Genomic DNA, 13,553 nt, shown 5'->3' on the forward strand with positions numbered 1-13,553 from the left:
TCTTGCTTCCATGCTCCAACCTGACTTTTAGTTTCTCAATGAACAGCAAAAATTCACTTTTGCTGTTGAATTTCAAGGAAAAACTGTTCCAGCACACACTATGCAAGGATCCCCTGAACGAATCCAGACACGAGTCTCCCAACTCTGAGATTATATGAACCGTGGGAACAAAATGCTAGAAGTGGGCTCCTTTAACTGTGGGGCCTGCCACATTAGCCACCTTCACCTGGGCTTTTTTGAGAGCCCAGTAGTCTCTCCTCCGAGCTAACCGAAGCCCCTCTGGGGACCCTCCCAACCCTCCACCCTGTCCACATGCATGTGCTCAGCAGCCTGGCGCTGGCTGCTCCTCTGAATCCAAGCAGCTGCCTGGAAGCTCAGGGCCCCACCCTTTGCTGCAGACAGCTGATGAAAGGGGAGCAGGACGAGATACAGTTCTCTACTGTGGTCAAAGATGGCACTATTTTGCCGACCATATTGAAGAGCTTACTGCTGGCTGACTAACCTCTTGGGCTGTTTATTTTTTTTTAAATACCAACTTCTTAATCCACATCGCTCACGCAGGTTATTCTTCACACTTAAAATATTTTGCTATTAAATTTTGATCTTTTTAGTGTCTTACTTTTTGTCAAGATTTCCTGATCTTGGCTTGCTATTCAACTTACTTTTCATCTCTCTTCCCCAGCTCCCAGTCAATGATAAAAATGTTGAACACCTCCCTGCCATATGGTCAGTCCACAGGGAGAAAGCGGAACATCCATTTCCTAGCCCAATCTGATCAGAGAGCAAATAACCTGTTCTTCAGGATCTGAGATTAGGCCTCACAAGAGGAGGCTGAGACCACAGGTTCTCACAAACCATCTCCTTAAGGATCATTACAGGTTTGTGCCCATATTGACATTAAACCTAAGAGTGTGCAGAATCTGTATTTTCTTCCTTTTGCCACCTCTAGCCTGCCACCACATTCGCTTTCACTCAACTTAAATACAGTGGGCTCTGCGCCAGGGGAGGCCCTGGCCGCCCAGGACACAACTCACTAAGCGCAGCTGTGTGCTCACCAGTCCCTCTCCCCATCTCAGGGCTCCCGCCCTACCCAAGCAGTGGCCACTCGTGTGTGGTCCCTTCACTCCCACAGACAGGGATAACTCACTACGATACAGCAGCAGCTGAAGAGACACTAGCATGAGCTCACTCACCTTTTTCTTTTTAATATTCATCATTATATGCTTAAGATCCACATTAAATCTTCATTCTCCAGAAAAATCATTCAAACTCTAAAAGGAAGTGAAAATTACCTTTTTGCCTGTAGTTCGATGTTGGCTGCATCCATTTCATTCAGCAAGTGACATGGAACCCTGTATCTTGGATTGCCTTGAGCTGTGAACAAAACTGTGCATTAAATGAAATCTGGCTGCTAGAAGGCAGCAAAGCAAACAAGGAAGGCCTGTGATGGGCGCCTGGAAAACTACTAACTCTCTATGTGATTGCGAGCTTTCTCGGAATCTGTTTTCCCATGTGAAAAATAAAACAATTAGAACGTATGAAAAGTAGCCAATTCTGTAAACCAAGTTGGAGGAGTTCTATTTCTTCAATGCTCTTTAAATACACTTTTTAAGAAGACGACTATTTTCTTTCTGACTATAAATGCAATAATTGGTTGCTGTAAAAATTCTGGAAATTATAGAACTTACAGAGAGAAAAATTAAATAGAAATATGTAATCTGTATGCAATGACAGACTGTTGGATTTCATTTATCATAACATATTTCTTATTGCTCATTTTAAAATATTTTAAAATGTTCCAAGAATAAATCTTTTAAAGGGGTAAAAATTTAAACAGCATTCAGTATTCACCTTCTGAAGTCATTAACTTAAACACAGCAAATCATTCACTGCTCATACCTTCAGGGGGTCTCTGCAACTGAGATTTCCGGTAAAACAACATGTAGGCACTTTCTTTTCCCTGAAATTGCTGTTCAATATCTTTTTCCTTGATTGGCTGGACTTTGGAATCATTTATATCAAACCAGTGGGGGCAGGTTTGATCATTTACTCTTTGGGGTTCTGCAGTAAGTGTCTCGAAAGCCTGCTGACTGTTCCTTGGGGTGTCAGACTCAGCCTGGAGAGAATGGGTCTTCAATAGACTGACTGTACTTTCATCTGCACTCAGCAGAAATACCTGAGAGTGAAGCTGTAAAAACTATAAAGAAACAAAAACAAACACTAGATTAATAAAAAATTTTTTAATTAGTCATGATTAAAAGAAAACTTTTTCTTCCTTTCTGTGATTAGATGTTTTTCAATGTCACCTTTAATTTTGGCCTGGTCAGCTAGGAGGGAAAGAAAATCCTTTTGGGCCATATTAAAACATTTAATAAAAATTAGTGTTGTTAAACAGCCTAATAGTTACATTAAGGAGGAAAACTGCCCTGCCACATTCCAAAAAAATACTGTCATTATACCTCAGTGACACTTTTTTAAAGTGGCAACTTTGTTGAAACAGATTGGGTGGAATAAACACTTTTGGAATGTTTAAAATAATCTTAACATAGTATGAACAAAGGCAATCACACAGTGAGGCACAACAGAAGACCTTGTGAAAGCCAGCATCCCAGACAAAGTCTGTTGGGATAAAGCACTGATTACAAGCCTGACTAACACAAATAACATCAACTAAATTGAATGTTGTCTTTCCTGGAAGGAGACAGGCCAGCTCAGGAAATCACAGCACAAAAAGCTTTGTCATAATCCTGGAAACTACTTCGTAAGTTCTTCTAGCAACAGCAGCTGGGCTTGTGTACCCCCTCTCCCTTCCAGGCTCTTCTCTCCTCTCTGGTCCTGTGCCCCCCTCCCTTTCCTGCAGCACAAATATATATTTTATACAGAAAATCACTTGGGAACTAGATGCAACACTAGCTTAAACCCATCCATCAAATAAGAAAAGTGATTTTTTCCCCATTTTTCTCATAGAATTAATCTGTGGCCAATTCTCTAATCAAAAATATTATTTTATCCAAAACATAAGGGCAGAGAACATACGGTCCAAAGATAATACTGTCAACAGTGTGCATAAAAGTGAATGGTCTTTGTGACTAATTATAGGTACAATAAAATAGCAACAATTTGAAATTTCTGAGTAATGACATTTTTGTGTAGCCAGTTTTCCCTTTGCTTCATAGTTGAAGCTTAACCCTTTAAAACCTCAAACTTCAGTGCATTCAGGTTCTAGTAATGGTAGAAAACTTTTACTGGAATGGTCTTCTTGACAAAATCTTCCTGATAAAAATGGTAAATTCTACACAAAACAATGAAAACAACTGCTGGAAATTAGCCAACAGCAAGCATTGAGGGGAAGGGAGGAAGCAAATGAGATAAATCATATACCAACCCCCTCAACCCCAGCTGGTCAAGTGAGTGGTGAAGAGAGTTCCAGCAACGGCAGGAGGCTAACTGGGCTATGGAAACAGAATCTGAGAATCTCTCCAAAGTCTGGAGAGAGAAAAGACTATAAAAGTGTCCCAAATCTGCATCCAATTTCCCCTCCATCCTTGGCTGGCTCTTGAAAGGTACACAGACAGCCTCGGAGCCAAGGAAGCCAGCAGAAAGCAAAGGCCAGGAGGTTCAAGATCTGAGCAGACTTTAGCAGCCTGCATCTGGGGAGAAAGAGCACGGGCTCAAGTCCCGCCAAATCAGAGCAGGTGACAAACACCCCAGGCTTCCACTGATGTCCTTCAAAGGCTGTGTCTTTGGCCGGGCCTTGCATACTTTTCCTTAAAAGGTCCAAATGGTAAATATTTTAGGCTTTGTGGGCTAGGAGATAGACTAGAGGACATGCAAGTATAAATATACAATTTAAAGAAAAGAGCCATTTTCAAATTTAAGCCATATTAACTCAAATTTTTAAAAAAAATCAGGTTTAAATTTGGCATTGATTTACCCTCTGGCTGATGGAAAAGAAAATGCAATTACTTTAAATGTCTTGACCATATGAAAAATAAATTTCTCAGGGAATGAAAGAGCAGGATTTGAAACAAGAAAACTTGGAAGTTTGAACTTTGGATGATTAATATTGGGTATAAAGGCAATAAAAGAATTTAAAAATTTGATCCAGTCTCATAAATATACTCCAATGGAAATTAATTATTTTATAAAGAATAATCTTTTAAAAAATGTAACTGCTATAGTAATTTGGCTTTAGTCAAACACCTTCCACCAGAAAAAAAAAATTAAAAGACCACTTTTAGCATGGGCTGTTCAAAAATAGGCAGTAGGTCCTAATTTGCCCACAGATGATAATCTGCTCAACTCTGCCTTCAGAGAACAGTCCGTGGGTACCCTGGGACTAAGAGCTACTCTGAGACTGACAACAAGACTATCCAACCAAAGCCCAAAAAGGAAGCTTCTATAGGATCAAGATACATAATGCAACACTCTTTAGAACAAAAAATAATCTACTCTCTACACTTCATCCCCTATGTGTAGTAGACAATGTAAGATTATGTGACGTGAAAATAAACAGGAAAATGTAATTCACAATCAAGAGATAAGAGTCAATTTTTAAGGAAAAAGTAGAAATGTTAATAGAAACAGACCCAGAAATAATCCAGATATTTTAATAGGAAACAGCTTTATAAATCTGTTAACTTATAGGAAAAGGATGGGCGACTAGGTTCAGATAGGGAATTTCAGCAGAAAAATGGACACATTAAATAAGTGGAACTTCTACAGCTGACATCTGGAAAAAAAAAAAAAGGTCATTGACTGAGTTTAATAGACTAGATACAGCAAGACAGAGGCAGAGGACTTGGAAACAGATGGATAGAAAGTTCCATATTGAAGCAGGTATTAGTGTGGGGACTCCTGAACACCCATGACATGTAAAGAAATATTACATATGTAATTGTAGTCCTGGAAAGAAGAGATAATGGGGGCAAAAAAACAAATAGAAAAGAAAATGATTGAAGTTGAAGACTTTAAGCAGATACAAAAATATTGATAAACACAAAGCAAATAAATAATGCACACTATACTGAGATATAACTGAAAGATAACCAGAGCTCTCCTCCCAGGATTTGGAAATTAAGCAGTACCCTTCTAAAAACTCATCAGTCAAAGATGAATCACAAGAGATTGTCAAGGGAAATGACGAAATGTTGTGAACCGACTGATAAAGAAAGCATTCTAAATTCAGCTGCAGCTAAATCAGTGCTTAGAAGGAAACGTATAGCGGAGATACCAACCCAAGAATCTAGAAAAAGATGATCAAATTAAATCCCCCCAAAATAAAAGAAAATAATTACAAATAAGAACAGAAACCAAGGAAACAGAAAACCTATGAGCAGTAAAAAAAAATCAACAGAAGTAAAAGTTTGTTTTTGAAAACATAAATAATAGGTCCCCAGTAAGACTGATGGAAAAAAAAAAATAGAAAACACAGATTACTAGTATCGAGGATGTACAAGAGCAAATAACTTCAGCTCCTACAATACTGAAAAGATAACAAGATATTTTGAACCACTTTATGTCCATATATTTGACATCATAAAAGGGCAAAATCCTTAAAAATGTAATTTCTTGAAACAATGCAAGAAGTGACAAAATCTACATAATCTTATAATTAGAGATATTAAAACTATAATTCAAAAATCTTACAAAACTTCCAGGTCTAAACAGTTTAATCAAACATTTTAAAAAGAAATAATAACCAGACTTAGAGAAATTCTTTCCAAGAATAGAAAAAAAAAGGGAATACTTCCCAAGTTGTTTATGAGTCTGACACTAAAATCTGTCAAAGACAGTACCAAAAAAAAAAAAAAAAAAAAAAGAAAGAAAGAAAGAAAGGAAATTAAAGAGTGGTAACTCTCATCAACATAAAAATCCTTAATAAAATGTGAGCCAACCGTATCAACAAGACATGGAAACCCACCACGACTCAGTGTGACTGACTCCAGAAATGTAAGTTTGAGCAGCATTTAAAAAGGTCACTCAACAGAATTCACCACATTAATGGATAAGAGAAAAGCTGTGAGAGCTTATCAATAGATATAAATAGACCACACATATCTAATTAAATTCAATCTCTATCAGTCAACAATGAATGAGTAAAAGTTAATTTCCTCACACTAATAAAGGGTATTTATATTTTTTAAAACCTTCACAGCTAATACAGCACCCTTGAAATACTGAAACACCAATCCAATCACTTTGATTGAAGACCTGTTCAAACCGAATTACTCAGGGTCACCGGACTGACATTCCTTTGTGAGTCTGGTCTAATTAAGAGATGCACCGAAAACATGGGTTTCAGCTCTTCGCTCCCCCACAGAAAGAGCTCGCAATGTTCCCTAAGTGTCCTGCCATTGGGTTGTTTGTTTGGAGTCAAGTTGTTACCTTGTTTCTGGCAGCAGCAGTTTCTGCATGTCATCACAGGCCAGGAAGCCAGATCACCAAGCTGATCAGAATTGTGGGGAAGCAAGCCCAAGTGAAATCTGGGTGAGCACCTGACAACCACGACCACGTTCAGGAAAGTGATAAACTCTAGGGTGTGAACTTTGTGACATTCTCTGATGTTCTTATTAGAAGTCCTGTCCTCTCCTTTTTCTGCTTACTTCTTGATTCCTTAACAAGTTACTTCATATTTACTAAGTAATGTAACTGAATTCTAATCATTGCACAAAAATTCTGATTTCATTCTCAGGGACCCGTGGTGGTGGGATGGTAACCAACATTTCCTGGGACAGTGCTTCCGCTCAAGACACCACCATTACCTTTCGCAGCGGTCCGTACTGCTTTCTGTATTTCTTGTTCCAAGATATTCCTATCTTTTTCAAGAGTTTCTGGCCCAGTTGATCAATGAGAATTAGATTGCTCTCCTCCTGAAGAAAGATACACAATGATAAGGAAATCTGAGGCAATTTAACTGCGATGCTATGAGCTGAGAGGGACCAACAGGATTCTAGCTAATTAATTGTGTAAGTGTATCTACCATATTTATTTCAAAAGAAGAGAAATTTTAAATGTAGATTAAGATTCAGTTTAGAAAACTTGAATTCTGCCAGCTCCCATGTGCTATAGTTTAATCACTTAAAGAGCAAAGTCCAAAGAGCACTGTGAGGTTTGGTAAACTTTTGGGACGACAGGCTTTTCAGAGGAAACACTGAAGTGCAAAACAAGGGTATTCACGTCTTCTCCGAATGCTCTGAGTGCAAACAAGTTCTAAAGGGGGAAGAAGTGACTGTCGTGGATGAAAACCTGTCCCCCACTGGGATTCTTATGTTGAGTGCCTACTCCCTCAAAACTTTGACTGTGACTGCATTTGGAAGTAGGGCTTTGGGGAGGTGAGCCAGGATAGGGGTCTCAGGGTGGGTCCTTGTCCAATGGCCAGCTATGTCCTTATGACAGGAGGAAACCTGGACACACAGCAGGCACGGGACATGCACGCATGGATGACAGGCTGTGAGAGCACAATGAGAAGGCGGCATCTGCAAGGCAGGGAGGGAGGCCTCAGAGGAAACCCACCCCCTCTTAAGAGCGGACACCCCATCTCCAGAACTGTCAGGAGACAGACGTGTGTTGTGTAAGCCACAGTCTGCGGCGTCTCGCCATGGGAGCCTTGGGACAGGGGCCACAGGGCGATACAGATACAGGACTCAACTCAGTCCCTACAGGAAGTGAGAACTTGTTCAAGAAGGAAGGAGTAAGTGAAAGGACACCTGCCACCCTTACAACAGGTAGCTGAGCAGACACCTGAGGTATCACCAACACTAGGAATGAAAAGGGGAACATAACTTTAGGGGTGACATACGTTAAAAGGATCACATGAGAAAACAGTAAATTCTAACATAGTATGTAAAGCCAATCCCAATTCTGTTTGAAATGACAATAATACTCTCCCCCAAATCATAGTCCAATTCAAATACAAACACAAAAAAATATATATTCAAAGTGTCAGCAATGACTATCTGGATATTTGGCTTATTTGTGTTGTTTTATTTCCTCATAGATTGTCTAGGGTTTTTTTCTCTCTCAAACTATCCACCACGAAAACATATGTCTTTTATAACCAGAAAATTTTTAATAAAAATTTTAAAAAGACATGGAGACTATTTTAAAGGAAAACTATTAACAGTAATAATATTAGCACTACCCACTAAATCTCTCTCTCTCACTCTCTCACACACACACACACACACACACACACACACACACACCTATTTATCTAACATACAAATATATGCACAAATAGAACCATGCTCTCTCTGTATACCTGCAGTAAGATTGCTTTTACAATCATCACTGGATCATCAGTCTCCTCTTCATTTTGAAGATTTTTCAATTTCTCATCTGGCTCATTTTTTTCCTCCTAGGAGGAAAAACAAATTTTAAAAGTTTCTAGCACTAATCTTCAAAGATAACAAAGAAAATAGAAATGTTTGTGCTATGGAGATTTTAAGACTAAAAAAACGATAAGCACATCACAATAATTTGTTTATGTTTTGGGCTAAGGCAGAACTAGCTCTGAATCCTAGCTTTGGTTGACAATTCTGGACACGTTTATCTCTGGCATTATCTGAAAGTTGGGATAATGAGATTAAGTAAAACTTCTAGCACAACACACACACACACACACAAAAAAAAAAAAACACCAATATTTTCCCAGTAAGTATTACACTAGCTGCATCCCACAAATTTTGATATGTTATGTTTTCCTTACCATTCAGTTCAAAATGGAAATGAGCTGATAATTTCTGGTCAGAAGCAAGTGTTGATGAGGGTGTGGAGAAAACAGACCCCTTTGACACTGTTGGTGGGAATGTAGACGGGTCCAGGCCCCATAAAAAACAGTATGGAGGTTCCTCAAAATATTAACAATACATGTGCCATGTGATCCAGCAATTCCATTCCTAGGCATCTACCCAAAGAACGCAAAACACCAATACCGAGCGACATCTGCACTCCTATATTCATGGCAGGACTACTGTCAACAGCCAAGTTGAGGAAACAACCTAAGTGCCCTTGGACAGAGGAGCAGATTGGGAAAATGTGGAACATAAACATGATGGAATGTTCAGGATGAAATTTTGCCACTTGTGACAACATGGATGGAGCTGGAGGGGAGCATGCTAAGTGAAGTAAGCCAGAAGGAGAAAGACAAATGCGGGATAATCTCACTCATATGTGGAATATAAAAAAAGAGAGCAAAGAAACACACAAAACTAAACCAAAATCAACCCTTGAAATCTGAGGCTCTGAAAGGGGCCGATGGAGGGTGGGGTGCAAAGGAGAAAGGGAGCTCACTGGACTGACTGCAGTCGAAGGTTACTGGAACTTAGGATGCGATCGTCATGTAGACAGTGCTGTAAATCTGTGCTATCTCAAAAGATACAATTTTAAAAAAATAAAAATTTCTGGCCTCCATCCAAAATAATCTCATTCACTTGAGTTGGCCTGATGAAATTCCGCCCATCCCTGCGGACTCAGCTCACTCACTCCCTCCTCTCTCCTAATCACCAGGGCCACTTCACTAGCAAAAACTCAGGCTGGTTGCAGGGGTTTGTTACGAATAACCAGAGATAAGCCCATCACTCAAACCCTGATTATATCCTAATGACAGAACCCAGCAAGAGGCCAGGAATCCCAAATGGCTACATGTGCTCATAAACATGACCTAGAAAAAATCTATTCCACAATGAAGGACCATGAGGAACTGACTTGATTTGACTGCGACACCAGGTGAAGGTGGAAAAACAGTTCCTCTCAGCACTGGGATCAGAAGAAGGTCTTCGTGTGGGTTGTGGCCCAAATCACACAAGCCATGTGGCTGTACACTATCAAGACAAGGTCTTACTCTAGAGCTGTTCCAGGGTCAGGGGTGGCAGGTGGAGGGAAGAAGCCCTGAAGTTGTCTAAGAAGCAGGCCACGGACATGGAGGAGGAGGAAGAGGCATTTAAGCAGAAATAGGAGGAAAAGGAACAGCCCCTAAAAGCAAAGGAAAAAGGAAGGGGCCCTGGCCACGGGGGGAATACGAAATCTGGCAAAAGTGGTCCCTTGTGCCTGAGGCATTGGTGACCCTTAATTCCACTCTGGACTTCCTGCCTTAAAATCTGTCTTCTCTAACAGCTGTAATGTTAAGGGTTTTGGAGCCTGCTATGTATTTAAGAATAAATGTCTGTTAAAAAGAAAGAAAGAAAATTTGTTAAGGCTTCTTGGTGACCCAAGCACGTGGTAGAGATGAATCTGTCTCTTTCCTGGATGAAGGGACATTCAAGTCAGGCCTCAAGTCACGCTCTTACCAAACCAATCAATCAAGATGCCCAACAGTCTAAAACAACAACATTATGAAAGAAATAGAATCAGGAGCTACATAAATCACACTTACAAAGTCTTCAGACACTGTAATTATCAACACAGAACAAAATAATAGAGTTAATGTATAAAGACATTTACTATGGAACGAAAGATTTAAAAATGGTAGGAGGGGAGAGGCAGGTTGGCATTGCCCAGTATTTGACACCCAGGCTGAACCCAATCCTCCTCTACTCACAAGTGTGCACCACTGACCTGTGGGCACAGCCTGGTCCAGCAGGCACTCATCCCTAGGAGTGAGCTGTGAAGCCTTTCTGGTCCCACTTCTTCAAACATGAGAAGGGCGCTCAGAATGAAGCGACTGTCAGCGAGGCAAAGGCCCCAGAAAGGGGGCGCAGAGCAGGCTCTCTTCAGTCAAAATTAGTCACATTGTGAACAATTAATGGTCGACTGCCAGAAGAAAGGGATCATCTTCTAGATACTCGACAGACTAAAATGTTCGCTTTCATTGGGGAAAATTCCATGAGGTTTGGTCATGAGTTGTTCCTTGCAGACAGCACCTACTGAGAGCTCCACGGACGTAGGGAAAGTCCCTTGAAAGGGAAGAAGAAACTGCCAAACCAGAAGCAGAACAATACCCAGCCATGCCTAGAATATCTGGGATCTTCATCTCTAGGCCCGAGAGAACGTTCAGGTAAAGGTGGTAAAGAGACGTGCAGTGTCCAGCAGATGTACCTACGGAAATTCTTAAGAGCACTGAACTGTTACTTGGATACCACAATCTCTGGATGAAAACCAGATTGTTAGAGGAGAGAACAACATGGGAAAAATTAGCCAATGAGATGCTTGACAGGAGCCATGAGTGAGAACATAAACTGAGCAGCAATGGAAAGTGACTTCTGGCTGTTCATGAAAGCCTGAAGAAGGTTTTGCTGAAATAACAGCTTCAAGATTGGAGAAGCTGTGCAGAGAGCAAAACCCAGTGAAAGAATGTCTGCTGCCCCTGGGGTCACAAGGCAAGTGACAGAACTTGGAGCAGAGCCTGACACTGCAAGAAGAGAGAAAATCAATTCCAAAGAATGAAGGCAAAATAGCAAGCTGTCCAAGAGAGCACAAGCCAAAAGGAAGACAGAGGAATCATGACACACGACCTCACCTCAGCCTGACGCTACCTCTGCACACAATCTCAAGGACAAATGTGAAGGCAGAACTACAGATAGCTGCTTTATGTATCAGAAGACAGAGAATAACTCCCAGCAGTTAGAACATTGTCTGAAATCTGACTGGCTAGTCAGGCACTGAGCCAAGTAGACATACTTCCTGAGGTGGGAGATGAACTGGCAGAGAGCGATGGGAGCATTTTCTAAGACTGAGGAGAGACCTGGTGGAGTTGGGAAGAAAAGGTTACAGCAGATGGAGACATAACTGGAAGAAGGGGTGGGGGGAGAATGGCAGAAGACAAGGCAAGGAGAAAAAAATAAGTGAACAACCTAAGAAATATGTTAGACCTACTGACAAGCTTCTCAGAATCAAAGAAAAACACTTCAACTTCATCTTCTAGAAAGAATGAAATAAAGCTAAAATAACTATTTGAAAAGGTGTGTGCTGGGAGAGAAGGCTCTACTCCAGGACACTGGCAATGTAAGAAAGCCAGGCGAAGAACAGTACTACGACAAGAATCAGCTCCAACTACACAGGGAGACAATACAGGCAAGGGGATCACCTGTGGCTGGTGCCTTGAAACACAAATAAAAGCTGAGGGGCAGCTATTAAAGATGACTAAAGAGGATGTTAAATACAAGGCATGACCCCGGACTCGACTGGAGGGGGAAAACCCGGCTCTGAAGGATTTGGATGTGGCAACTAGGGAAATACAAATATAAACTATATATTACGTAATAGTGTTCGATCAACATTAAAGCTCCTAATTTTCAGCTATGCTTATGCAAGAGAACAGCCTTGCTCTCAGGAGAAACACTGAAGCTGCTGAGTGTAAGGGGCCCAATGTCTTCAACTTAATTTCAAATGTCAAACGGTTCACTGCTAATGAGGACAATGTGCAGCGCGTACACACACACATGCAGTGTGTGCCTGCACAGACCTGGCAAAATATTAACTGGAGAATCAAGGTGGTGTATGCACAACAGGTTTATATTATATTCACAATTTTCTGGGTGAAATTATCTAGAAATAAAAATTTGAAACTCCTATCTGTGCTCACTTTCAGTATATACAAATGTTTTCTACAGAGGAATGCATAGTAAGTAGCAAAATATTATCCTCCCCCAAATAATAGGACCAGGAAAGGAAATTGCAAAGATTTGGCTAGACCAATTTCTATACTTACTTGAAATTGCCAGTTTCCCAGGTGATCGACATCTCTGATATACACGTGGTAGTGCCCTCCATAGCAGCCGCCTCTGTGGATGATAACTGAGAAGAGGTCGTATATATAGTCCACGTCATCCAGTTCACTCTACAAAAATAAAGAACATGAACACTGACGCGGTTTACATAAAACAGGAAGACACGTAACCAAAGGGAAAAAACAATTCAACTATTGAAATTAATATGAAATTTCACTGTTTATCATTATTTAAGAGTAAATTAAGATAAATTCTAATAATTGGCTTTAAATTTTAGAATTCTTAATTTTATACTGAAAATGATCTATCCTTGAGCTAATGCCAGTTACACCACACCACCCAACAGGAAAATATATCCAAGCAGGACATATTTTAACAGACTGCGTCTGAGATGATGTAAGCCCACGTGATAAGGAGGTTCACTCCCCTACTGGGAGTCTGTTAGCAATTTTAAGCAAGAGAAAACCATCCTTGCATTGTATGCGCTGTGCTGCTTTGATTGAATCTGTCTGTATTCAACTCAGCTGCTATGTCCCTCAATGTTAGAGTCAATTCCACCACGACCTCCTGAATTTTCAGTCCTCTGCACAGAACAGGAACTTAGCAGCTACGAAGAGTCATGAAAACTGGTTTTGGTTTGGGGTGGAATGAAAATGTTCTTTCTTGGTCTATTAATTCTGCCTTATTAATTCTATCATTACTGGGCTTTATGATTATGTTCACCCACCCAACAGGTGAACACCTAGCTACACAGGCACCATTTAAAAAAAATAATCTATTTTAGGTTAAGAGAGATTTTGAGGGATTACCAATTACCAGAGGAGCTTATTTGTTTAAAGACTACTTTTTAAGTAAGTGGCATTTTTTTAAATGTCTCGCTCAGGC

General features: G+C 40.3%; 1 protein-coding gene across 3 annotated transcripts in view; it reads right to left on the minus strand.

Annotated features, from left to right (window-relative positions):
* Positions 1-13,553, minus strand: part of USP40 (ubiquitin specific peptidase 40) — a gene marked incomplete at its 5' end in the record, with an annotated part of 59,648 nt that overhangs the window by 34,619 nt on the left and 11,476 nt on the right. The window contains 5 exons of one of the 3 annotated variants that reach the window (XM_084244852.1): positions 1,293-1,374; positions 1,900-2,197; positions 6,765-6,869; positions 8,264-8,359; positions 12,650-12,778. In XM_084244852.1, the coding sequence (XP_084100978.1) occupies positions 1,293-1,374; positions 1,900-2,197; positions 6,765-6,869; positions 8,264-8,359; positions 12,650-12,778 (710 nt within the window). Of the gene's footprint in view, positions 1-1,292; positions 1,375-1,899; positions 2,198-6,764; positions 6,873-8,263; positions 8,360-12,649; positions 12,779-13,553 lie in introns of all 3 variants that reach the window. The other 2 variants (XM_084244851.1, XM_084244853.1) reach the window with 2 other exon arrangements.

Source organism: Talpa europaea (assembly GCF_964194135.1).
Source record: "Talpa europaea genome assembly, chromosome: 1".
Lineage (NCBI taxonomy): Eukaryota > Metazoa > Chordata > Mammalia > Eulipotyphla > Talpidae > Talpa > Talpa europaea.